Genomic DNA, 26978 nt, shown 5'->3' with positions numbered 1-26978 from the left:
AAATGGGGGAAGAAAAAGACAACTTCAGTGGAATAAAACTTCACCAGAAATCTTTTTTTTTTCTTTTTTTTTCCAGAGGAAAAAACAGCTGGGAGTAGAAACGTCTTAAATTTGCATGAGTCTAATCTTTAACCAGCGTTGCGTCGATTTGAAGCAACAAACTAAACCTGCAGCACGTAAAATGTATTTCCACTTCAAGTGCTGTTTCCACAGTTCCCGGTTTTGAATAAACAGTGAAATACAAATATTACCTCAATACTGAACACATGACAACAAAATATGATAAAATGCGATAGAATTTATTTCAAAGTAATTACAAAGTAAACCATAACATATGAACAGGAAGGAAATCTTTGAAATGTGCTAATCCTTTCAAATGAATGAGAACCTCACTAACACTGCGTCTTGGCCTGACCCTTCATGTTTTACGCTGCCGTTTTCCCGTGTCGGGTGACATTTCGGTGTTGCTGGACGGTCGCTTCTTTGCTGAAGACGTCACCGTGTCTCTGTGAAAGAACACAATCGGAGAGGGACAAGTTGTTTTATTTAAAAAAGACAAAAGTGAAATGATATACAGCAGCACAAACTTTAATGTGTTTCATTTGGGGTTCAGGGTAAATAGCCACGCAAAGTAGTTTAGAAATGTGAAGAAAATAAAAATGATTTAAAAAAATGACAGTTTTCAAAATGTTTAATGAAAGAAAGAAAACCTTAAAGTATTGTTATTTGTACTTTGTCTTTGAGTAAATATTTTGGAGGAACCCTTTTGGTTGCCATTACAGCTTTGTGTTTTTTGGGGCATCTTTGTTTTCAAGGCACTAACATTTCCCCCCATTTGTCTTTGCAAAATAGCTCAAGCTCATTCAAGATTATCAAGCAGTGCATAAAAGCCACAATATTACAGTTTCACAAATCCCAACCCTGTCAATTGATTAAAATAATTCATCAAAATTAACTATGTTTTGCAGCTGTAGCACCAACATTTCATTGATGCAAACCAAATAAATGTACAGAAAAGCACATTTTTGATATTAGAGAGCCTAAACAAGAACAATTTGTTCTATCTTTATAGTGAGGCATGTTTCCTGTTCACTAACTGTGCACCTCAATGAACACTTGCCTCTTAGCCTTTGAACACAATCAGTACCACAAAAGCTCAAGGCAATAGATTTCCTGGTAGCCCTTCTTATCGGTTGCCAGGGTTCAGAACTTAATGGCTGTGATTTAAGTTAGCTCAATAAAAAAGGCAGTAAGAGACTTTCTAAATCTGTCATTTGCTTTTCTCGCGTTTTAATCACTTCAGAGAATCAGTTTTTCTCTGCAGACCATTGCCTTTTCAATAGTTTAGGTTTAACAAGCGTATCAACGTAATTAGGATGCAAAGCAGATGGACAAGTGGAAGACAAATAAAGGTTCTGCCTTCAGTCTCCCCCATGTTCATTTAGTTAATTAATGCTAGAAGCTCATTTACTTTGATTAAATATAGTACAGATTCTGCAGACTGTTTGACTACAGGAAAAACAAAGGAATATGGAAAGCCTGTTCAACAAATGACTCGGCTGCAAAAGACATGAACATTAAGTTTTCTTCAACAACTGACAACTCTCCGCTATGCTTCCTCACACCATCACCTTTTTTTAAATTGCTGTGCATGTGAAGCAATTAACCCTGAACATATTTAGCACGTTTTGTGGATTATGATGTCATGTAACGTATGTGTCTTTGGCTTTTGATGTACCACTGTTGCTTGTAGTGCATTTATTTTTGGCTGAAATTTTAAACGTTACCACATGTTACTGCATTAAGGTAGAGCAAGTACATTCTTGGCATGAGCCGCAGTTTCATTTATTTCAATCAACAGGCAATGATTGCCCGATCGTTTAGGGCTGATGGCCAACATTCTCGCCACGAAGAAGCAAAAGGATATTGATTGGATGGGCGCCCGCTTTCAAAACAATACGGAAATTGGCACTTCGCCAAGCAACAACAGAATCAGCTGGGGGGTATCATGTGAGTGTGTGTTGAAATTCATAGAGGTAAACCAGTCTCAGTTCAGGTGACAGAAGTAAAAAACAATACTCTTCAGCAAGACATGATGGTGGCTCCTGAGTTCAAAACCACTGCTCTAGGCAGCACACCGGAGTGATGAAATAATTAGCCAAATTAATCATTAAGTGGATCTGACTATCCTTCCATTGGACCCATTTCAAGCATTCTGCATACAGTGGTGAGAGAACCTTCATCCCTGTAGAATGAGTGTCTGCATAGTAAGCAATGAAGAAATGTTATAATAGACTCTGCAGTGATATTATAGTAGACCGTAGCTAATTGTGTCATGTTATCATGTTAACATGATAACACCTCGATCATTGGACATCTTAATGAGTTTCAAATATTAAGTAGCAAGTGAACATTATGTCCCTAATGTTTATCTGTAAGAAGTGGAAATGAGCAAACGTATGAGTGAATCTAATGAGGGGCTACTTGTGATTGGTTACTGAGTAGTCAGAACATCTACAAAGTGACAGCTCTAGTGGGGTGTTCAAAATCTTTCAAAAGTAGTGCAAGAGGTAAACTAGTGACAGGCTGATCAATACACATGAAGCAGTGAAGACTGATCTACTCCAATTCACCACATGAGCTGCTATTGCTCAAACTGCTGAATCAATCAATCAAAGTTTATTGTATAGCACATTTCAGCAGCAACGCAGTTCAAAGTGCCTAACATCATGAAGTTAAAGTTGGTTTGTCAGAATGCAAAGAGCATCACATCTGGTTTCACTCAAACTGGACTCTTTGACTCCCCCGGCCCAAAACGCAACATTCAACACGTTTTAGAAAAGGTAAAATAAAATTTCCGTGTCTGAATAATAATTTTGCCGGTGAATATAAGATTTTTGCAAAGTCTAACTAATCAAGCCACAAAACAACAAGTAAGACTGCTTATGATTACGTAGAGAAGTGAAGTTTACAACACTGGGAATCTTAAAACAACCAACCTTCATATTTCTTTGCTAAAATAAAAGAAATTAGGGATTTTATAAGAATACAACTATTTTCCAGTGGCATAACATGTACACTGTGAGAAAATCTTAAGAGTTATTTGCTTAACTTGCTTTTATGCACTCTTACCTGCTCAATCAAATTCTATTGTCAGAAGACACATGTGGACCTGGCATATATTGCCTTTAAATAAAATATTTTTTCTGATTTTCCTTACCAGGTCCATTCAAAGAGGGAGGGCGGTGGGCTCCGAAGCCCAGTGGCTGCGTCAAGTTACAGATCTATTACTAGCTCAACTTCGACTTTCACCAATCTTCTCCTAAAATAAATCTTCAGATAACATGGCATAGAAAACCACAAGGGACCCATAAAAGCAGTGTTTCACTTGTTGAGTCCCTTTCAGCTGCACATGAGGGGTTCTCTGTGCAGCTGATTCTATTATAGATGTATACAGAACCCCCCAGCCTTATGTAATGTATTTAAACCCTTTTCTTTCAGTTCTCTGGATGGGAAAAACAATTCCGGCGAAGGAATTTTCGTCAGAACACCAGGTGTTAGCGGTAAAAGTTCGGTTAGGCATCCAAGTGGGGAGCGTTACTGGTGGGTCAAAGGCAGAGGACGGAGCTAAAGCAGTATTTCATAAAAAGAAAATTCCTTTTCCGGATGGTTTCAAAAGTACTCTTTAAATCACGAGTCTATAAAACTGATGAGGCATTAAAAGACCCACAGTACTGGTCAGTTATGAGTGCTTTCTGGTCATATGGGAACTCGTTGAAACAAACCTAAAATCCACGAAACAGCTTTGCTACCTCAACATCGGTAGGAAACTGCAAAAAATAAAAGTCAAGATTTCAAAACGTCTTCGTCCTGTTTGTGTTTTGCCCACTTCATTTTAGATAAGTTTCAAACAGCAGCACAGCCAACCCCAAAGAAGACGTGACGGAACCGTGTGTGTGCGCTGAAAACAACACCTCCCCGCTAATACGAGGATATGATTCAGTGTCCTTGATCGCGGTTCGCAAGCGAATGAGCTCCAGGTTGGCGCAGTTATTTATTTGTGTCCTTTGGGGGTGAGCAGATGTGTGACGGTCTTACTGCACTGTCAAAATCCTTTGATTGAAATGACAGCAGTCTAGCAGGAATATAAATGATAAAAAAAAATACATATCAATGTATTGAGAGGAATAAACAAAGCTCGGTGATTATTTGACCATGAAGACACATGATTTTTTTTTTTTTACATGTATCATCAACATAACTTAAAGTAGATAAATGAATAAAATAATGTTTTAAAAAATGGCTGTCACAAGAAGATGAATATGAAGACCGAAAACCTGTCCACTATTTTTCAACAACCTGTTGACAGGTGTGGCTTGTCAGGTTATAGTGAAGCTCGAGGACTCTGTATGGGAAGCTGGGGATCTACAAAGCTTTCACTCTGCAAGGCTCCGAAATGGCCACAAATCAGTTGGGCTGCAAAGGGGCAACATGCATTCAATGACTGAAGCTACTGAAAAAGCCACAAGGCAGACTTGACTCATGGCTTCTTGCTGCTGGACAGGGTTTTCAATCTCCCTTTGTCAGGTCACCTTGGACAGAACAGCCCGACACGAAAAATCCAAAAAAAAAAAAAAAAAAAAAAAAACATGACCCAGGAAGATTACTGATGGCATCAGGGTTTGTTTCATACATGCCTCTAGTCTAACAAGAAGATTTTTCTGTAAAAAAACACCAACAGAAATGATAGATGTCNTTGAGGTCTACCTATGATGTCAATTACAGGCCTCTCTCATCTTTTTAAGTGGGAGAACTTGCACAATTGGTGACTGACTAAATACTTATTTTCCCCACTGTATATCCCTGTTCACTTAAGTGGCATTAAATCAAGTGTGTTGGTTTAAAATCCACACTGTGATCAGTAAAATGCAGAGGTGCTAACATTGATTTCTGCTCCATCATGCCATCATATGGCTTCCATCATGCCAACAGCTGATATTGAGTTTCACTTAATAAAAAAAAAAAAACTGTTTCAAAGATAGACAGCATTAATTTCCTACTGTTGAACTCGGTGATTTAGCTCCACAAATTATACTAGAATATATTGCTAATAAAATGGTATCCTTTAAAATGATCATTTCATTTATTGCACAAACTCGATTGCACACTGAAAATTGGAAAAAGGTGGATTTCTGTGTATGGTGAAACGATGCTGTGGTGCTTTTGTACACGTTTTGCATTATTACCGTGTTTGAAGACACACCAAAAAGTAATTTTCAGTTTTCAGGCAGAAGACAAAATAGTTGCTTTTCACTACTTCAGAGAGTTCAAGATCCCATTCTGATCAAACTGAGGTCCGAAATCATAGGACGTGCCCAGGACACCAAGGAGGCGTCAAGGTACCAATATGAAAAGTGAAGTCTAAATTTTAAAGACACTGTGAGTGGAGATCAGCAACAGTTACAGAAAAGCTTTATTGACAAGGTCTGCGATATTGTACTCCTCTACTGTGGTTGGAAAGGCATTTTTCTAATTCTCTAAGTCAAAAATCTGAATTTGATCTATGCTTAAGAGGTTTTAAACCATTTTCTGCAACTGCTGAACACATAAATGCATGCCAAGTTAAATTAAAAGCACAGAGATTTGATTTAGTGTGGAGCATTTAAGATAACTGACAGTCTGGAGATGTGCTGCATACCCTGAGAGAATTCACTTCACCATCTCCATGCTGAGGAGCAAACAAGACAGACATTTATCCCATATAGGCTTTGTTTTTATTCAATAAATGCCAACAAGCAAGAAACAAGAACGCTACGTAGACGGCAAAATTTCAAGAACTCAATGTGAAAATTTTCTAAAACAGTAGCATTATTCAAATGTAGTATGTTCTCTCTCCCCCCCTGCCCCCCCTGAGAAGGAAAAGTACATCAGACTTTAACGCATTATTACAACAAGATTGACATGGATTTCGTAAAAGTGAAACTTTTTTTTTTTTTGGTTAAAAGAATATTATTTGGACATTAATTTCAACTGAAAATGCCTATTTAACCCATCAATTGTTTCTATGAGTAGAAAGATTTCAAAACATCCAAAAGTTGCAGCAACCAATGCTCAGGCACTGCTTTTGCTTTCTGTGAAGTGAAGGAGCTCGCTTTGGGTGAAATTCTGTTCCAACATTTATGCTTTCCAAATGCTAGACTGAAAAGCAAAGTCACAGGCAGCAGCAAGCGTTTCTCAGCAACTATCCTGCTGAAACATGTCTACATTTATTAAAGAAAGATGAATAACTAAAGGAGCCACTTACTCAATGTTTATGGAAGATTCTGGGCCGAAAATATCTGAAATAGAACTGAGAAGGGAGAAAGAGGAAAGAGAGACAGAGAACAATATGATTTAATTTACCAGCTCTAACTTGCTGCCTTGGAACAGAAAAAAATAATGATCCGACTTCCACCTAAATCGCTCTAATCTATGAATCATAGCAAATCTTTTTACACCCAGGTGGGTTTTTGTCCCCCCACCGAGGGTCTGACGTGTCCAACTGACCTATTCATCACAGGCAACGCCATATTACCCACAGTCTGTGCAAAACGTCAGAAAGAACTTGAAGTGATATGAAAAGGAAAACCTTGTCATGGCCTTGTTCTAATCTGCTCTTTGGGGTGACTTTGTTCCATCACACACACATCTCCAAAGTCAGCCAAGTGTCGTGTTAATGCCTGTTTTCACAACTGTTGACAGCACAGCTCAAGTACAGGAGATGGGCCTGAGGACTAGACTGTCTTAATTAGAGGTGGAACCATATGTCACAAATGTATCATTATTACTATAACGCTCTACAACATATTCATCTCAAAGAACATCCAGAACTGTATTAAGTGCAGCTTAGCTTCACTTAGGCTCTCTATACTTCGCCTTTAATATAGTTAGTGGCACTTACTGCTTAATGTAGAATGAAATGTTTTACAGGGCAAACGGATGTGAAAGTGGTCAAGTCATAAAGAAACTACGACAGAGTAGTTTCAACACCACAACAGCAGATGTCAGGAAGAAGCAACGTTTTCAATTAGATCTTTTTGAGATGAAAATATATATATTTTTGTCTGTTTCCAATAGCTGGACAAACTAATGATCATCACCTAAGTTTGCAATGAACTGAAAGCAGATAGCATTAACCCCTTATTATTTATCTCAAATCATATAGTTATTGTTACATATTTTTGCATATTTTCCCCATTATCAATCAGCCCTAGTGTCGTCCAGTTTTAAGCAGAAAAGGTGTGTTGGTCACAATATTATTTTTAATAATGACAGAATATTTCTAGCTGATGATTATATTTTGAACAAAATTACTTAATAATTTAACCTATCATGGAGTAAGACTTTAATTTTGAAGTCTCATCTGGTCAATGAGAGATTCTGACTTTTAATTTGAAAAATATTTAAACCGTTTATCTGAAAGGCCAACATAACCCCTTATTCATGACTGGTTTAGTTCCTTTGGTAATAGGGAACCTACTATTAATCTATTATTATCTAACCTATAAAAGACTTTGACTTTTTTTTTTTTTTTTAAAGTAGCAAGAACTTTTTTTGAAAGCCCAAATAAATATTTTGTTGGTCTGGGCTCAATAGGATTGTAACACCACCCAAAATGTCTGGCTCAAACAATCATAAGACGGATTATTATTTTGAAGTGTATTTTCCAACTCTGCTTTTTAAAGATACATTAATCCTATTTTCATCATAATTGGTTTAAGTCCTTAGGGAATTTTAATTCTAACGTAACATGTCCTTTTAGATTTAACCGCTGCAGTTTATTTATTTGTTTTTATAGCTTTACATGACCTCGCCCCTTCCTCCCTGTCCAACGTGCTGCTGCACCATTACATTAATGGCAAATGGCCTGGACTTGTACGGTTCTTAATCAAGTCCAGAGGACCCCAAAGAACTACACGCTCCATTCAGTGATTCACCCATTCACACACTGATTATATATCCTGGTGCCACAACTTGCTCACTCAGGTCAGCTGACCAGCTGCTCCTGACAGCATCTAAAACAAAACTGAGTCTTGGGGGTGAGGGGTGTGCTTCTGCAGTGACCGTTCCTAAAATGAGGAATGACTTACTGCTGCACATCAGAGAGGATAAATCACTGTTATTAAATCACTTCTTACAACGCATTGCTTTGCCTTGGCTTTTGAGAACCAACGAGATCTTGATTTTAGTTTGTTCTTAGTTTATTACAATATTTATTGCATATCTTGCTATATATTTTTTTCTATTTTAGTATTCTGCTTCTGTGTCTTTATAATGGCATCTTATTTCTGTTATGTATTCTGTACAGAACATTTCTCTTCCTCATGTAGTAGAAAGTGTTTTATAAATAAAGCTCAATGGACTTTAAGGACATTTAAGGTAAACTTTAAATAGCAGATTTGTTTAATTGCTGCAGCACTTAGTTGAAACAAGAGGCAATAACTATTAGTTGAATAGTTTGGTACATGCTGATCTGGTCTGTAAATTGGGGCTTTAATTATCTTTGATTATTGTGATTACCTTCTGAGTTCAGATGAAATAATTGCATTGCTTCACTGTAGCACTTTGCATTGCTGATTAGAGAACAAATGATGGAGCTAATTGGTTCAGACGTCTAGAACTTGTCTGTACATCTTGCCTTTGCCTTAAATTAACTGTAAAGTGGTTGATAAGCAGAAACACACAAGGTTTGCTGTTTTTCAAAACCATAATCTTACAGTCCAACGCTTTAAGTGGAAATATTTGCACACAGACTAGACATGATTTATTTTACCTATAATAATGAGTCTGTAAAGTACTACAGTGTATGCATGAATAATTCTAATTAAACACCACAATTCTTATAAGAGCAATAACAGTAATTAATTTGATTTTTATAATTTGTAGTATTTCTGTTTTGAAATAAAAGTAATCTGATTATGGGATAGATCATACGATTTGTCTGTTTTTATAACAAAATACCCTGAAACAATGCTAATTTTGTTTAGACTCATCAAACCATGAGAATCATAAATAAGCAACGGAAACAGTTAAGTCAAGTTAGGATATCAAAATGTATTCTAATTATTAAGTGATTTCTCACCTGCTGATGGACACGTCGCTAAAGCTGGGGCTGGATGGCAACTCCATTCCTCTTGCAAACGAATCCTCATCATTTTCTTCATCTTCAACCTTTATCACTACAGAATTGTTTGTGTCTCCAACATGAACTGCACAAAATAGAAAACATACATTTTTCATTACATATTTTCAGGTATGCAACTCATAATCTAGCATGTTTTTTTTTGTTTTTTTTGGCCACAAAAAGGTCAGTTTTAATGTTGACTTATTTATCCAGGGTTCCATTAAGTGAAGTTGTTCACAGAACTTACGGTGATTTCTGATCTGGCATGTGAGTCAACCGTTTTTGTGCTTGAACATTATTCTTTCATTATTTCCATTAGCAACAGGTTTTAGCAAGTCTGTGTGTTTTAAGACCAATTTTACTGTACAAGCATTCTCCTGATGGAGCTGGTACAGGATAAGGTCAAAGGAGCAGACAGGTGGACAGATCTCTATTGCGGATTTGTCAGAAAGACTGAATAAATACTCTAAAATGTTTTTATTAGGCTGTTCTGAACTAGAACAGCCTGCCAGCACATTTCCAGAACATGAGTTATAACAACAATCTGGAGTTTTAGGACCTTTTAAGACCCAGTAAAAATCCTGTGGATGTTGTGTTGTGAACAGTGCTTTGTTATTTAAGAGAGTGCACTTATGCTTTCCATTGCTTGTCTCAAAGCGAAAAATTATGTAAGAGGTGTTTTTGTAATTAGTAAGTTTCAACTGGAATAAGCCAACTGCTAGCTGACGGTTCAAAGGATCAATATTTATCACTGATGTAATACCAGAAGAATGTGAAGCTTGGGTCTCTTCTTTCTCCACCTTCACTTCCTGCTTCACATGGGCTTGTTTGGCGGTCTGCAGTCGGCCTCGGACCTGTGCAATTAGCCGGAAGAAGTCACCACTGTGCTGCTTCCCTGTGGACAAAGGATATATTAAAGAACCACATAAATACCTGTGAGCATTATGTTACAGTAACATGCCTTGTCTTTGTGTGCTATAAACTTAATGGATTTCAATAATTGAAGTGGAAGCCATGTGGCTGAGTTGCACCGCCTGGTAAAGAGTGGACTAAAACCGCACACCAAGGTGCATTAAAGAAAATATTACATTGTAGCAGACAACTGTAAAACTTAAACTAATACAGAGTAATATATATGTGGACTCGTATTTCAATGCGACTACTATCTGCAAAACATCAGTTCAGTTGGATTAATATTGATTTTCTTTTTTTTTTAATATTCAAAGGGTTGGAAAGGTAGAAAGATTGATTTTTCTTCAATTTCAGACAGAAAATACTGATGCAAATCACAACAGAGCATTGTGGAAGATTTCTTCCACTTTTGCATTTTTGTCCAACGTAAACGTTTCACATTAGACTAATTTTAACATAAAAGACAAATGTAACCTGAGAAAATACATAAGTTTAATAGATGATTTAAACAAACGTTTAAACAAAAGATGATTTCAACTATTAAGGGAAAAAGCTGTCCAAACCAATCTATGCCTGTGTGAAACAGTAACTACCTGTTAAACCTGATTTTACTGAAATGATGTGTGAGCTTCATGCCAGGTGCAATGGTGCACATACATTTCAGAAAGTTCCAATTTTGTCTCAATATTTTCAAAAGGGTCTCTCCCGTGAATGCCATCTTGCCATCCCCTGCCTAGTTTTAAATCACTGACCTTAGACAAATGAGGCCTACAGCGCTTTAGACGATTGTCTGGTTTACTTTGCGATCTCTTGGATGCGTCATTAAGCCTCTCTTGGAGTAAGTTTGATAGGTCAGCCACTCCTGAGAAGGTTTACCACCGTTTTATGTTTTGTGTATAAAGGCTCTCAAGGTGTTTCATTCGGGTTCAAAAGCTTCAGTAGTGTGTCAATTACCCTTTCCACACAAACTGATATAAATGACTTTGTTTTTATTCATTTCATGGCATGGCGTGTGGCTTTTTGTGATCTTTTAATCTATTTTATAGGTTTTTTTTTCCCAAGTGATATCATTACTTTACAGGTCTGACAGTGATCAGGTGTAAGTGTGGCTCGTGAAATCCATCTCAGTTTTGCAAAAATAGATAAATAATGAGTTTAAAAAATTGTGATTTAAGACCAAAATTATTACTTTTTCACCGGAAGCCAGGGTGGTTTCGATCACTTTTGTCCTAATAAATTAAATCCTCATTTGAAAGCCACTTTCTATTTTTCACTGATTATCAAATATAAAAAATTGTTTCATGATTTGAAACATTTAAGTGTGACAAAAAACAGAATAAATATGTAATGTGGAAAATACTTTTTCAAAGTGTTGTATACAGTGTCAGGATACTTTCTTTTTCATGGTGTAGGGAAAACGACTTCTCCAAATGGAGAATGAAGGCAATTGATGCTATACAGGCATCTGTCAAAGACGCCTCTGTGATGCTTTCCAAATAAGTTATTCCGGTCATGTTTCACCAGGAAAAGACCCTGGGGCAAAACAACGACACACTATGAGATTAGGTCTCACCGGCTGGGGAGTGTCATGATTTCCTCTGCTGGAGAAGCCCGAGTCCGTCTGCAGGATCCATATAATGCTTGTTCAAGTTCAATTATATCAGATTTGACCACTGGCATAAAACCTTTTCCTTTTAATTAAATGTATTTTTATACACTGTTGGTAAACTAATGTTTAAATAAATTAAAATAAACAGATTTGTATTTTTTTTTTATTTTATAAGTTCTAAAGTGACAAGATAGAGCAGCATTTCTATGAACAGACTGAATCTCTCTGGCCTGTCACAGTAGACTCCGTGGCAGCATGGGTAAAAGGGAAGTACTAAACTATTTAAGCATTTATAAGTCACATTCTTCATTTTTTTTTACGTGTACTTTCTGACCTTCCAGTGCAGCCTTTGGAAACTCATCAACACTGACATCTGATGTGAGAGGAAGGTCTAGAAACAGCAGCTGTTGGGCGCTTTTCTAGCTAGAATTAGTTGTGGAAAGTTGATCAAATGACGACTGCTGGCTGTGATATGCAGGGAAGCATGCCAATTAGCAACACATCATCCTTACAGAACGGTTACTGGATTAAATGATTTACTGGGGGAATGGTGTCTTTGTGCCCCAGTGCTGCCAAAACAACCATGATCAGTCAAATAAATGGACCCGCGAAGATATTGTGACTCCACAACTGCAGAGTAAGAGACAGTAACAGAGAGCTAGCCATACAGTAGCTGCGCTGATACAAAGAGCGAGAAAGACGTGGTTTTGAGTTGTTTCTCCCTGTGCTGTGGAGCACAGCACTAAATTAATAATATTTTTATGTCTAAGTTTGATTGAGATAACGGAATTATTCTGTGGCGGCGGCGCGTCTATGGATGGCATGTAAAGTAATAATAGCCTTTTTGCCCTCCAGCATTGTACGCATGCGCGAAATTTCCTTACGTAAACAATAACATGCAGGGGGTCTAGATTTATAAATCCGATTATAATTAAGTGGGTGCCTCACCAGCCATGAATCTCACCGCACGTCACTGATATTTGTATTTGGTTTTCGTTGTAAGATAATTTTCTCCAAAAATAAGCAGGTCAGACTAAAAAAAGTCTGCAACGTCCTGATGGGTTTTGTGTTTGCATGAGTATATGCTGCTTTCACATTCTTATTTGCTCGCTCACCGTTCCCCACGCCAGGAGAGTGACTCATCCACATCCTCCTCTGATAAATCAAGAGGTTATCACACCAGAGCAGCTATAAATAGAACCCACCTCCTGTGAGTCACATCCATTTCTCAAACACTTTTAAAGTTAGCTCTATAAAGTTATTTTCAACAAGCTCTTTATCCAACTATGTCAACATGACTTGAACTGTGATTAGGATTATGTCCTCTGATACGGAACAAAAAAATCTGTCATTACATGTGGTTTAAGCCAGTAATCTAGACATGCATGGTCACAAAAACGTAGGAAACACACTTTCTATTTCATCACCTCTAGATGTCAAATAATACCTATTCATCTGCAGTACCGAGTTTGGTACTGCACTGATAAAGGGTATCGCTCCAGACAGAGGCTTTCTACACTGATTAAAAGTTTGGATACGGTTGTGTTACAATGGTTCCCGTCTCAGACGTGAAATGATTTTATATCAGGAACAAGCACGCATTCAAAGGAACAGCGTACATCTCTGCTGTATTAATATGCTGCACTTTATTCCACACAAAACAGCACCCTGCTGATTACGAGAATCTTTTTGTGCTACAACGGATGAGGGAGGGGTTTGTTTTCCAGATGAACAAGCCGACTGGACAAGCACTGACACTTATAAAAGCTTAGACTTTCAGGAAACTGTCAAAGAACGATTCAATGTTGAAATACAGCAGATCTCCTCGACCAATTTGGCCCAGTCCGATGCCCTGACAACAAACTAACAGCTTGCAACCAAAGTAATATCACCTAATGGCATTTTTCAGAAGTAGCTTCTACAAATAAGACGAACATGACATTTTATAATCAATTTTTGACGATCAATTCTCAACGTAGAAAGTTTGAATATCAGACCCGTAACAATAAAAAAAAACACAAAAAGGAGAGCGTACCTGAAGTGACCAAAATTGAATCCCAGCTCATTTTGACTCTTGAGCCATTAGATGGTAAATAACCAGGTTTTAAAAAGACAGTTTTAGTCCTGTGATTCTCAAAGAGTAAGGTGTCACAACAAGAGTTAACAACAAGCCTTCTGGATATTTATTTTGTTTTTTTCCCTCTGATTTTTTTCTTCAAATGTGTCAACCCGAATTTGTTTTAGAAATATACATTCACCAAATTAGTGTTTCCACGGTGACAGGCACAATCTGGAAAAGCTCAAGTACCTAGCAGAGCCTTTGTCCAGCCACAGCGCAGGAGGAGTTTATTTTCTTGACAGTATTGGAGCAAACATTGCTATCTCTCATGAAAGGGCTCAGGTACCTGGTCTTTCTGTGTGATGATCACAGTGTATTGTTGTGTGACGCGGTATGAATGTCATGAATGCACAGAGAGAGGATAGAAAGAAAACGAAAGAGCTCAAGGATGAAAACCTGCTGTTGAAGGTCGTCAGTCACAAAAACTAAGCAAAGATCAGATAAATCTGTCAAAAGAATCAAACTTCTCCACAAATGTAGAGAGGGTTTTTCTTTTAACACGCACATTTGTGTCAGTGTAGTGAAATCGTGGGTTTCATTCGTTTCTTTGCACAAATAAATCACATTAATTGTAATGTTTTTAAGATACAACACATTTTTTTACCTCTGGTTTTTAATACATAGAGGCTCGTTTGCTTCTTCATTTCAAAGAGAAGAATTTTAAAACACCACTTATTTTCTGAAATAAAACTTATTTTTCACTGATAGTGATCACTGATAGTGTTTCAAACCTATGCTAATTTAGTTAAGTTCTTAATTAATCTCACAAATTTTTCAGATAGACTCACTTTATGCCAAAATAGAGGCACTTCAAATGAATACCGCATTGCTCAGCACTGATTTCCTCCCCCTTTTTTCTGTAAAAAGAAAAAGATTTTTCTGTTTTTGTTTGTTGGAGGGCTTGGAAAAAAGAAAACTGTCCTGTGGCCCCAACCAATAAAGTTTGAGAACTAATGTTTAAGACGAATATTCATCATAAGGACAGTTGGGGCATTATATGGAATTATTTGTCTGTATTTCTAATGAAAGTGTATTTACTAGCTTTACCCATTTATCCAAATTGATTCGCAGAATATGTGTACTGCCTGTTGCTGGCTGAGGTATAATCCAGTTCTCGAGATAAGTCAAGAGTCTCGTCTATGCCAATGTGTAATAGGGTTTTCCAACCCAAGTCAAATGAGTTGGTAACGCTACTTGTCGTCCCTTGCAGACAGAAAGTTGATGTCGGCAAGCAGCACTGCATAAATATAATAAAAGTAGGGCCTAAATTAAGAAAAACACAAGTACATGTATCCCTGTACTTTTTCTTAATGTTACTGATTACAAAGCTTGTTAAAAGAAAACCAGAATCCACTTAAATCTATATTGACAGGTCAAATCTTTCAATAAATTTGAAGGCTGAAAATTTGCCACAAAACCACTGATTGATGAAAGTCTGGTTCACGCCGTCTCCACACTTTTTGAATGAGACTGACTGAGAATGTAAAACCTGCATTGACATTTTAACAAAGAAGACAGCAGCTCCTCATCCCTCAAGATGTTCTCACAGCCACCTGTGTACTCTCCACCATTTCTTGAGTCACTTTGTCTTTATAGAATCACCCAAAGGCTGTAGCGTTTCCCATGGTGTTTGAAGACGACAAATTGAAAACAAAAAGACAAAACTGGCTGATTTACGTAGCTGCTGGCAGCTCGCTCTCACAGAAGGGCTTTAGGGAACCAAAATTAATAAACGCTAAATATCTCAAAAAGACATGCTTATCAGGAACTGTGGCACGCGGCAGCCTGCAGGTTACTATTATACCATCCACATCCATAGCTCACAGCCTCCTGTGAGATAGAAGTGGAGGGTAAACTCCACAGCTGGTAAAAGAAAAGGATGCAACAGGCTTGTATAAGTAGGTGAAGGCAGTATTTAAAATCTTCAGTTTAAAAGAAACTACTTGGGTGTAAAACTAGCCAAAGGCGTCACAACAGAGAGAAAAGAAAAAAAAAAAAAAAAACAGCACTTACTATAATTTGAATGCATCTCCTCAATCTCTTCCTCAGACTGATTCTTTGTGAAAACCATGACCTGCGAATCAATAAGGTGACAGGAACATTTATGAAAACAAAGTGGAAGGCAAAGTCTTTGTAAAATGTTAAACTGTCAGTAACGGCAAACTTTTAATTACACCTTTTAAGGTATAAAAAGTTTTTTTTTTTTTCTGAAATTGGAACAAATAAATGTTTCACAAATTCTGAATTTGCAACTAAAATGCCATGTTTTTCTTCAGTGATAAAAACACTCAATTGCCTTTACAGCTAGGATTACCAACTCTTATGAAAAAAGTAAGAAAACCCGCAAAATGAATAACAGATCTTCAGCTCTCTTTGGTAAATAAATACTTACAGGTTTAGACTTCTCCTGCATCTGACTTCTCATCTTCTCATTGGCCTCCACCTCTCTAGCAATCTCTTCAACTGTTGACAGCACAGAAAAAAATCTTTGAATCACCAGTATTATAAAATGCAGGGGTGATCAATGATGTTACAGTGCAAACAAAATAAACAACCAGTGGGAGCAGTGCCTTGCAAAATAATTCGTATTCCATTTGGTACAATAACAAACTTCACAATGTTTTAAAGGGATTTTATTAAACAGACTCAAAGACATTAAAAAAAACTGAAGTGGCAAGAGAAGATTTTTTCTGTTATTGAGCATCTGAAAGGTGTGGCATGCATACCACCTTTAAACCTAACCACTGGAGAAGGTTGAGTTTCTAGATTAGAGTTCATAACCAAGAATTCACCGTCTCTCAACCAATCAATGCTCTGAGAAAATAAAAATGCAAACAAGAAGGCGGGGCCATGACCAGCGTCTCATCGTTTTCTCCTCCTCAACAGGCAACATCCCTTATGTCCAACTGTGAGCAGAAAACATTTTAGAGTAATCACAGAATTGATACTTAGCTTAAATAGAGACAAATTACTCTAGGATGCTCCTGTCAGAAGAAGGCTATAAATTAATGTCAATTGCGTCTCTGAATTAAAACTTACTACCTCTGAAATGATCTCATCCTCTAAGAAGAATGTCTGATCACAATGCATACCGTAGTACCCTCAAACTGCTACACACCGAGTCTGGACAGCAGAAAATGACATTTACAATATCAACCTACTGAAGTGAATCCTTTTTATCTTTGCAAGTTAATTAATGCAAAAAAAAGAAAAGAATTCATAACAGCTGGAATTCTTGCAAATGGTAGGTGCTTTCATGGTCTAATACTTTAATTGATATTCATAACCATATTAATATATTCAATCACTGTTTCTTTTTTTTAATTACAGCCATCCTTTCTTCCTGCCTTACTGTGGTTAGTCCTCTGATTCTATTTGCACCTTTTTTGCAGGTACACAAAGTGACTTCAGGTTGACCACCTTCACAGAATGAATTAAGCTTCTTCCTCCACATCACAGCCACTAAAGCCACAGCTCTCAAGGAAATGCTTGAAACGTCAAACTTGTGTGTTTTAGTTCATTTTTATTCAGTACCTCCTGGAGAGAAACAAAAACAAAAATGGTGCTCATGACTGAAACATAAGACCTACACAAAAGTAAAACAATCACTTCAACAAATGATGACTCCCTGGAGAAAATGTTCTCATCGTTTTTAAACAATATTCTTCAAGTGCATTCCCATGTCTTTGGAAGTAGCGCCCTTTAAACAAGTATTCCAGACATTCCTGGTTGATCTGTTCAAACAATTACATACAAATATAGATAAAATATGAAAGTGGAGTCATCAAACTGTTCATTAAGGGATAGAGAGGTAAAAGCAAAAGACCCCGTGATGATGCAGGCTGAGCCTAGAGTGTAATTATCCACAGTGAAATAAGACCTGTACTGACGGGGGCTGGAAGGAAACTCAGTGAGGAAGAAGTTATTACTCCAAAAGCATAACAGCAGCAGAAAAAAAGGCCAATTTACAGTTTGTAGTTAAGGACAAAGTTGTTATTATTTGGAGACATTTCCTGTGGTCTAATGAAACCAACACTGCAGTGTTTGGCCATAATGAATATTTGGAGAACAAAGGGGGGAATGTTGCCAGCATGAGCACACCTTCTCAGTTGTGAAGTGCAGAGGTGGCAGCTGCCTACCGACCTGACTCAACAAAGTGCAAATGCAGTACAAGCGAATATTAAGCAAATTTATTTCTCATTTTTGTTATTGTATTTTAGATCTTGTGAATCTGCAGGCTTTGAACTTGTCTGTCACTTTGCTGTTGGCACACCTGCATTTCCCCACTGAGGGACAATAAAGGATATTTCTATTATGTTGTAAAAAAAAAAACAAAAAGGATCTTGCTCATCATTCTGCCATTTTGCAAATAGAAATAATTTTTATAATCCTAACTGACCTAACGTAAAACAAAATTATTATTTGATGTCAAAGGACAAAAAAAAAATGTCAATGTGTATTTTCATACATACAGTACTTGTAATTATCCGGCTTCAGATGTATTTACAAAGACAAGGCTGTCTCACCTGATTTAGGCTTCAGGGAGTCGCACTGCGAGTTGTACAAGTGGACAAACTCTTTGTGTCTTTTGATCAGCTGGTCCCGAGAACCCTGCATTGACAGATGGCAGTCCTTCAACCTCCTCTTCAGATCCTGCACTGAAAGGAGATTGTACACCAGCTTTGCCATCGGACGCATGGTCGTGCCTTGAGAGCTGCAGGAGACAAATGAACAGTTTATGCACAGGATTAAAAAGTTATTATGCAGTTCTTCCTAGGATGGACAAGTTAATTACTGATATTAGAACAACAATGAAAATGCAAGGTTAATCAAATACACCACATATATTAAAATTATATTGTCGAATGATTATAGATAAATAAGACACCTGCCGTTAATTATGATAAAGCAGTGGGTACACTGCTGCACTAACCGAAGCACATTGATGCCTTACAAATCAACAATCAAAATGGTTTCAAGGGCAGCTTTGAAAAAGATCAATCACTTTAATAAAGTCACACATTGCATACTGATGCAGCCTGCAGCCAAGATGAGGTCCGTGACATTAAATGCTTTTTACAGGCAGAGACGGTTTGCAAATATAAGATAATCATTTACCCTAACATCACCCAGAACAAAGAGACACTAAAGGGACAGAAGAGACTTAAAGCAGAACTCCAGCAAGAATGAAAATGAGAGCCCAGAAGTTTTGACTCATTTGTTGCCAAAGTCAGACAGGTGACATTAGTAACCACTGGTTCAAAATCAATAAGAGTGCTTTACAACCGAGGCCAATGCAGGTGGGACAAAAATGCTATTTTATTCCATCATAATAAAATAGGTTGATCATAATTTCAACCTTTAATGTCACTAATAAGGCAGAAAACACAACATGATTCAGCACATTAAAGCACACAGCAGGTTTTTATCAGGTAACCTTAGCTATAAATGTCGTTTTGTTATCCAACTTATATCGAGTTCAAGTAAATACAGAAATAAAGCAGTATTGTTCACAAATAAGTCTTTTAAAATTAATGAATCTTAGCCTTATTTTTATTAAAAAGTATGTTTCTACAGAATTTGGTTTGTCATTTTTTTGTCAGATCCTGCCGTTTCATCTATATCTTTGCTTAGGAATTTGCATCAAATTCAAAATAAAGGTAAATAAATGGTTAAAGGTAACTTTTTTATATATATATAATTATTAATAATTATTTTAGCAACATGAGGAATTGACAAACTTCTACTGACAGGCTGCATCACAGTGTGGGGTACTGGAACAGCACCAGTCAGAGCCGGAAAGCACAACAGAATGTCGTGAGATGGGTAGAGGACATCAGCAGTTAAAAAGGAGCCGTCATCCGTTTTGCTTCCATTAAGTTTATGAAATTATTAAAGTATAATAACTTGACTCCTTTACCTCCTTAGGCTTTCCTTCTTTTCCCCGCTGGAAAGACACGTGTCCAGATGTTTGTTGATAAAGTGCTGCGTCACACTAACAGAGCACACAGGACACTCAACTGGAAAACAAAATAAAAAAAAGGTTAGGATGAAGGCTTTGTTAGCATCTTAATCGACACTCAACACTAATTAATCATTTTAGATTCTTTACTGCCAAGCTTAATGTGACTGCAGAGCATAATGAATCTTAACTCGGTGCCAGCCTATTATGTTGTCACAGCAAACTGCATTGGTGACCATACTCATTCAAAAGGGTAAATACGTGAAATTACTTATCATAACCACCAGAGAACCGTGATTAATGATTCTAATCATCAACTACACGTCAGAAAAACAGCAATACTTACAGGGGAACAGTAAATAATAAGATGTCTCCTTAATTACAAGACGTTATATTTTCACTTAGCAAAAGCATATAACCACTTAAAAACTCACAACTCATGAAAATTCATACATCACATCTAAAGTCAAAAGAATAAAACTGCAATCAGCTTGACTGAAATTTCTGAAGTATAGCAGAAATAGGAATTTACATTTAGAGCTGCACAACACACTGAATTGCACTCATGCAGATGAAATGAATGCAATATTTGGTAAGTTTCAGTGTCTTGGGCCGTGAATTCAAACTATTTATTTACCATCATTATATTGGTACCTTCTGAATGGTCATTATCTTTTCATGCCATGCCTGCTTTTCTAAAACTGTGCAGGAATATTCATGATCATGTGAAATTTGATTCATCACTGCAAAGCTTAAACAGCAAAGCTGACATCAGCTCAACATGGCAAGAAAACCAGTTTAGAAATCATCTAAAGTAGAACTGTTCAAACCTGAAAGATTGTTTAAAAGGAATCATCAAATCAGTCAAAGATCAGGATTGGGGAATCTGACTGACATTGCTGCATTTTTAGTAAAAAAAACATCTACCAACACAGTATACCTTGATGCACTGTTTTTAATTGTGCTTTGATGCATAAATGCAAATAATCTTAAAACTCAAATTTTCTATTATATTTAAAACTATGTTCTATATTAAAAAGACTGCTGCACATTTTCTCTTGGATGCCTTATGTTTAGGAACAAAAGAGAAAATACAATCTGCAGGAAACTGGTATTGACCAGAAAAAGCCTGATCAGTACATCTTTAAAAAAAAAAATGAATAAAGTGTAATCATCTTCTTTCCTGGAAGTTTAAAGACCTGTAGCTCCTCTCTCGTCCTCAGGGCTACGCATGGGATCATTATGTGGTGCTGTATTGCAGCTCCAAATGTGCCTTTCCATTCCTCGTTTTTTCCTCATTTCATTCAGTGGCAAGAGAGGCAGAAAATGATATAAAAAGGAGCAAAAAAAAAAAAAAGCAGCTAAAAAGGGCAACATGCTCCAAAGCTAAAATGGCTGCACCTTTGATTACGGGCTTTCTATCTTTTGATGGCGATGAGGAATGTGCCATCTCCAACCCAGGAGTCAGACAAGACGTGACCTGCTGTTTCAGGGACATCAGGACCTTGATGGACGGTTCCTCCACATCCACTGGTTCCTCCTTCACAACCGCTGACATTTGAGCTTTTCCAGAATATAGGTCAGAGCCCTTTGCTCTACAGCTCGGTGTTCTCTGCACTTCTCCCCGATGAACATCCTGATGAGTTTCTTTACCGGGAGGTGTTCTGGCCTTCTTTTGGAAAAAGTGACTTAAAATGGAACTGCCGGACCTCTGGCTGTTCTCCCTGGGAGTTTTGCATTTGGTAGCGGAAGCTGGGGTCGTTGGCGATATTGGAGGAGATTCAAAGTTAGCTTTTAACAACTGCTCCCTAGGGGGAAAAAAATAACAAAAGCAAAGCAAATAAAAAGTTAAATATTAAACAAAAAATAGATATACATATGTATAGTTCATGCAGGGAAACAAACATACATTAAGCATATTGAGCACATCTAAAAGAACCTATATCCACCAGTACCTGCTTGTGTGACATTTGAGAGCACTTTAAGGAAATCTGCCAGAGCTCAGTTATTCTATGGCTCGTCTGCAGAGCTAAAAAAGGAGACACTTTGGCCACCGTCTTGGAAAAGTGGAAAGCAAACAAACTGCAGCGGGGCCATCGCTTGGCAATAAAACGAACTCAATGAGGTGTGTGATGTTCTGCTTTCCATATCTAAAACTCCTTGGTGCTTACTGTTTCCATTAGGGCAGGTTCATGCTCACGCATGTGTGTTACCAGAGACAGACAGAGACACACACACACACACACACACACACACACACACACACACACACACACGACCAGTGTGATGGGGGGAACAGGCTCCTCCCCTGACACTTTTCCTGGTAGCATTCATCCTTAACACTTCACACACTCAGACAGGTAGAGTCTACAACAGTCACAACAGAAACCAAAATCAAAATGAGTGATTAGTTGTTAATCTTATAAATTCCTTTCATACCTCCCTGCAGTACATCTAATGATGAATTCACTGTTACCAGTTGTGTTTTTAACCATAAAAAATATAAATCACTTAAAAGTTATGCAGCATTGTATTTACTCAGTTTAGTGCTCAAACACCGAAGGCTGTTCCTTCGTAGTGTCAGAAAACATCAGTTCGTTAAACTGAGTAACGAACTGATGTTCGTTACTCAGTTCGAACATCAGTTCGAACTGACACTGTTATGTTCGAACATAACAGTCTCAATGACACTTAAAGGAAGATAATGTTATTGCTGATGTGTCGTTAAGGGCACAAACAACTACAATCCATTTTTAAAAATGTAAAACTAAAAAAACAATTTACTGTCTTCAAAATTGATACCGCTTTTAGCTTTATATTTTCAGAGATGGGCGTCTCATCAGTAAAAATTCCTGTTGGAATAAAAATAATTTTAAATCAAAATCTACCAGAGGCATCACATTTTCACTTTATTTGCTAAACTTTTATTATTTTTTTTAATAAACACAACTTCAATTACATTATTTTGCTACTGTGAAGACTGAAGACAAATTAATACATTTTACAACTTTTTGGAATTTTTAACAAGGTAGTATGTTTTTTTTTTTTTTTCATTTATTAATATGACTGTGGTGGAGACCAGGTAATCCATGTTTTTTGAAAAAAATGATCTTAAATATGATGTGAACTTATTAAAAATGTAATCTATGTTTAGATCAGCCTCAACTCATTTCTTTCCTGATAAAATATGACCACATCTATAATTCATTAGTGAGCAGCAGAAAGGAGAGCACTCATTGTTTCCGATATTAAGCTCAGAAGTATCTGCAGTGTCTGCAACCTGCTGTTAAATTATACAACTGCCCTTATAGGGGCAGAAATCAAAAATCAAAAAAAAGAAAGAAAACAAGTCAAATTGTCAGACGTGAATCAAGTTTTCCCTCGACAGCAACAACTGAACATTTAAGTTTTTCACTCACAACCAAACCGATTCTTCTGAGTGTGCAGTGCGGAATAATTGCCGTAAATTACAAGTGCATCATGAACGTTTCAGAAAAATATATTTTATAAAATGCATTTGAGAAAACCTCATCTCTTAGCGAACAGAAACTTGCACAGTTCTGATTTAAAAAAATGGCAACTTCAGAGCAAGTTGGCCGACTGTCTGCTCTAGTCCTTTCATTTCTATTAGGAATCTCTATACGGATGCAAAAATAGATGTAAAAAAAAAAATTAATCGATAAAACTTCAACTCAACTTAAACTGTCTACACATTGGTAAGTGTGTAGAGACAGTAGGCTTAAATACATCTTAAAAGTGCCTCAATTAGTTAAGTTTGGTGGAAATTAAACACATTTACCAGCAAAGTTCAAAACCAGTTTACAAGTAAACTAATATGAGGAGAGACTGTATGATGAGTGGCAGCTATAGCTATGTATTAATGAACCACTGTGGTAGCCGCTGACTGTTCGGCTTCTGCTTTAATGCCAGTAAATTATGGTCATCATCCAAAAACTACCTAATGCAGTATTTTCACACTGAGAGGCCGATCCCTGAACATATACAACTCCACAAAACAGGTGTTTGAAATAATTGTCCTAAAACATGTTCTGCACTGATGGGTTCCTACTGCAGGCAAAAACTAGAACTCATAGAAAGGGCAGTATGGCCCCAAACCGTGTACACTTTCAGCACCTGGCGTTCCCACATGGTCTAATGTTCAAGCATTTAAAAAAAGAAGTCAGACTCTGCTTATCTTGCGAGGTTAGATGAGATCGGACGCTCTGAATAGGTGAGAAACCCGCCAACTTTCCCACTTGGAGTTGTTACTTTTCAGGATCTTTCTGTACATTTTAACTTTTGACTAAAATAATACAGATAATAACTCTGTTTTAATCAATTATGCTGTACCAATGGAGAGATTTTGTTATTATTTATTTATCGTTTTTATGATGTTCAGGGTGTACCCAGTCTCTTGCCCGATGACCACAAGAGGTATCTACAAGCCCCACCAAAATCCAGGAAGGAAGAAAGAATGGATGAACACTTTTCCTCTTTTTTTTTTTTAAGTTTTGAATATTTTGGTGCCATTACATTATTTTCAGTTTTGTCTTTTGTCTCTTTTCCTCAAACATAAGAATGAGGAGAATGAAATAAATAAAAGCGCTCTCGGTTACAGGGTCTGAAAGCCACATCATATTAGAATACCGATCTAGAACTATGTCTACATAAAAACAGCACTTTATTACGACTGGGCCACTTACAAGAAATTTCCCCTCGCAGATGCCCAGAGCCGGACAACAGGAAATTAAACTCTGGAGCAAAGAACGGCAGCGTAACCCACTTATTCATAACAGCGATGACGATCAGAGGTTCTGCTGTTGGCGGTGAAACCCTTCATCGAGTCGATGGTGTGACATGATTGATGGAGGAGACGAATATTGCAGCTTATTGACAGATAATAGCACTCAAGCGTTCTGTCAGCCTTTCAGCCAAAACAGTGAAGACAATATTAAAGACACAGTTTCAAAGATCAGTATGAGAATTCCCCCCCTCAAGAGAGAAGAGCTCATTTGTGAGCTCATTCAGTCGAAATAAGACGAGTCATTTGTTTTATTTCTAGTAAAAAATAATTTGTGATCTTAAACCTGAAGAATAACATCAACATCAGGCCTTATGTTGCTGGAAACAACTTTACTTTTGTGCTCATAATGTCACACTGCATGTAAGCAGGCCAGCATTTATCAGTTTGTCCATGACAGGCAGTGAATGAAAGCAGGTGGAAAGCTGCACCCATGAGGCAGGTGTCAACTATAACAAGACGATCTGGTCTCAGGCTATTTTTTCTTTCTCCTTACCCTGTCCACACGCCACTTGGGAAAAACTCGACTTTAAAAGAACTGCAGAGCTTCCTGTAACCCAGCTTGGACACTGCTACCACTATTTGTACCCTGATGTAATAAAAAACAAAAATAAATCTACAAAACACTCAAGTGTGTGTAAAGGTATATTACACAGAACTTGACAACATGACCTCAGCTGAGGGGAACAAATTCCCAATGGATTTACAAACAAATTAGAAAGATTACACGAAACCAATAACAGCTTTTATTTCCTAAAGTGCTGGTACCTTGGGGAGACACAGAGACATCCCATCAATAACTGTGTAATTCCATGAAATCACCATGGCAATCATTTTTCCTCCCAGGTTTTAGAAGCATTAAAAACAAATAGAAGACATATTGAGGCAATGCATTCACGTTGGCAGTAAAGTCAGCCTGATTTCCTGCTCTGCTGCTGGTATTTCTGCTAGCTTGCCTCTAAAGAAGTGACTCTTGACACACACCGACTCCACAAACATTTTGAATGACGGGAACTGATGACGGGGGAATTTTAAAGCAAATTTATATATATATATAGATCTAGTTGAATAAGCTTAGCTTTGCTCCATTGTTCTCTCCTCCCATCCAGTGGGTGAGTGTCCCCTAAGCTGAGCTAGCCCACCGGTTACCCACCCCTCCGAAGGAAGAAGTAAAATAAATCTCTCCAGAAATAAAGAAATAAGCCACGTCTGGCTGAAACAATATGCATTGTTTTGATCCTTGCTCCCTAACTGTGCAGGCTGTCAGAGAAAAAACACTGAAAAAAACATGAAAGAATAATTTACTTTGACGATGCTGTGTGCAACCCTGCAGTTTTAGTTGCAAAGAAAGCTTCATCTTTCTCTAGACGTGACAGTTACTATTTGACACAAGCGGTTCCTCACCTCGCAGCTTGAAAGTTAACGACCAAGTCATCCAACAGACGGTTGTTTCGTAAGTCCTGTTCTGTCATTTGCTAAAAGAGAGATGAAAAATGCAGCATTAAAAACACGTCATTATTGGAGTTACAATTTTGATATTTCACTCATAGAAAATTAGGACAACTTAAAAGTTGCATTTATTTCTTTAATTTAAATCAAAAAAGTGAAACTCATTATATGGATTCATTACACACAGAGTGATATACGTCAAGTCCTTCTTTTTTCTTTTCCATCATTTTGATGCTCATTATGATCACTGTGGAAGCTACGCGCTGAACCTCAAACAACGAGGATTCAGGGTCTCTCCATCCTACCTTCCACCTCTGAGACCTTGATTCCAAATGAAATGCAAATTTACTTTCATCTAGTGGTTCCTGAAGCGCTGTCTCCACGTTGTGAATCTTCTTCACATTTTTTTTTTTTTTTTGAACAAGCTTTGCATCGCAATCTTCTCAAGGCTGTAGTTATTCCTCATGCTTGTGCATTTTTTCCTACCACGTTTTCCCCTCAGTTCAACTTTCCATTAATATGTCTGCATGCAGCACTCTGAACAGTGCACTTCATTAGCGTTCGCATTCTGTGGCTTACCCTTCATTCAACGGGTCTCTAAGACTGTTGATTGAACAAACTAGAAATCACCCGTAACGACAAGATTAAGAGAAAGAAGTGATTGAAATGAGTGACTGTTGAATAAATCTGGGTTATTACTCAGTTTCACTTCCTGAATCAAATTAATGAATTAAATGAAGTATTCGAATATATTTAAATTTATTGCGATGCACGTAACTGACAAAATGTCTAATTCGTGTCGATACTTACCGAGTTGCAAACTGGACAGAGCAGCTTGTAGGACAAAAACTTTCTGATGCACAAAGAGCAAACTGGAAAATGAAAAACAAACAGACCTGTACTTATTCTAAAAGCAAATAGATCCACTTTTGTTTAAATTGTTTCAATTAATATAGGTAAAAA

The 26978-nt window shown here is 37.3% G+C and overlaps 1 protein-coding gene across 1 annotated transcript in view; it reads right to left on the bottom strand.

Annotated features, from left to right (window-relative positions):
* Positions 1-278: 278 nt before the first annotated feature.
* rad18 (RAD18 E3 ubiquitin protein ligase) overlaps positions 279-26978 on the bottom strand; it is a 30232-nt gene continuing 3532 nt past the window's right edge. Inside the window, exons 3-13 of the mRNA XM_007570411.2 lie at positions 26826-26887; positions 25971-26041; positions 21167-21573; positions 19724-19823; positions 18330-18517; positions 16196-16266; positions 15817-15877; positions 9927-10058; positions 9122-9248; positions 6305-6349; positions 279-506 (exon numbers count right to left, since the gene is read on the bottom strand). Of these exons, the coding sequence (XP_007570473.1) occupies positions 419-506; positions 6305-6349; positions 9122-9248; positions 9927-10058; positions 15817-15877; positions 16196-16266; positions 18330-18517; positions 19724-19823; positions 21167-21573; positions 25971-26041; positions 26826-26887 (1352 nt within the window). The 3' untranslated portion in view covers positions 279-418. The remainder of the gene's footprint in view (positions 507-6304; positions 6350-9121; positions 9249-9926; positions 10059-15816; positions 15878-16195; positions 16267-18329; positions 18518-19723; positions 19824-21166; positions 21574-25970; positions 26042-26825; positions 26888-26978) is intronic.

Source organism: Poecilia formosa, unplaced genomic scaffold (assembly GCF_000485575.1).
Source record: "Poecilia formosa unplaced genomic scaffold, Poecilia_formosa-5.1.2 Scaffold260, whole genome shotgun sequence".
Classification (NCBI taxonomy): domain Eukaryota; kingdom Metazoa; phylum Chordata; class Actinopteri; order Cyprinodontiformes; family Poeciliidae; genus Poecilia; species Poecilia formosa.
Note: the sequence above shows the minus strand (reverse complement) of the source record. Positions and strands in the feature narration are given on the sequence as shown.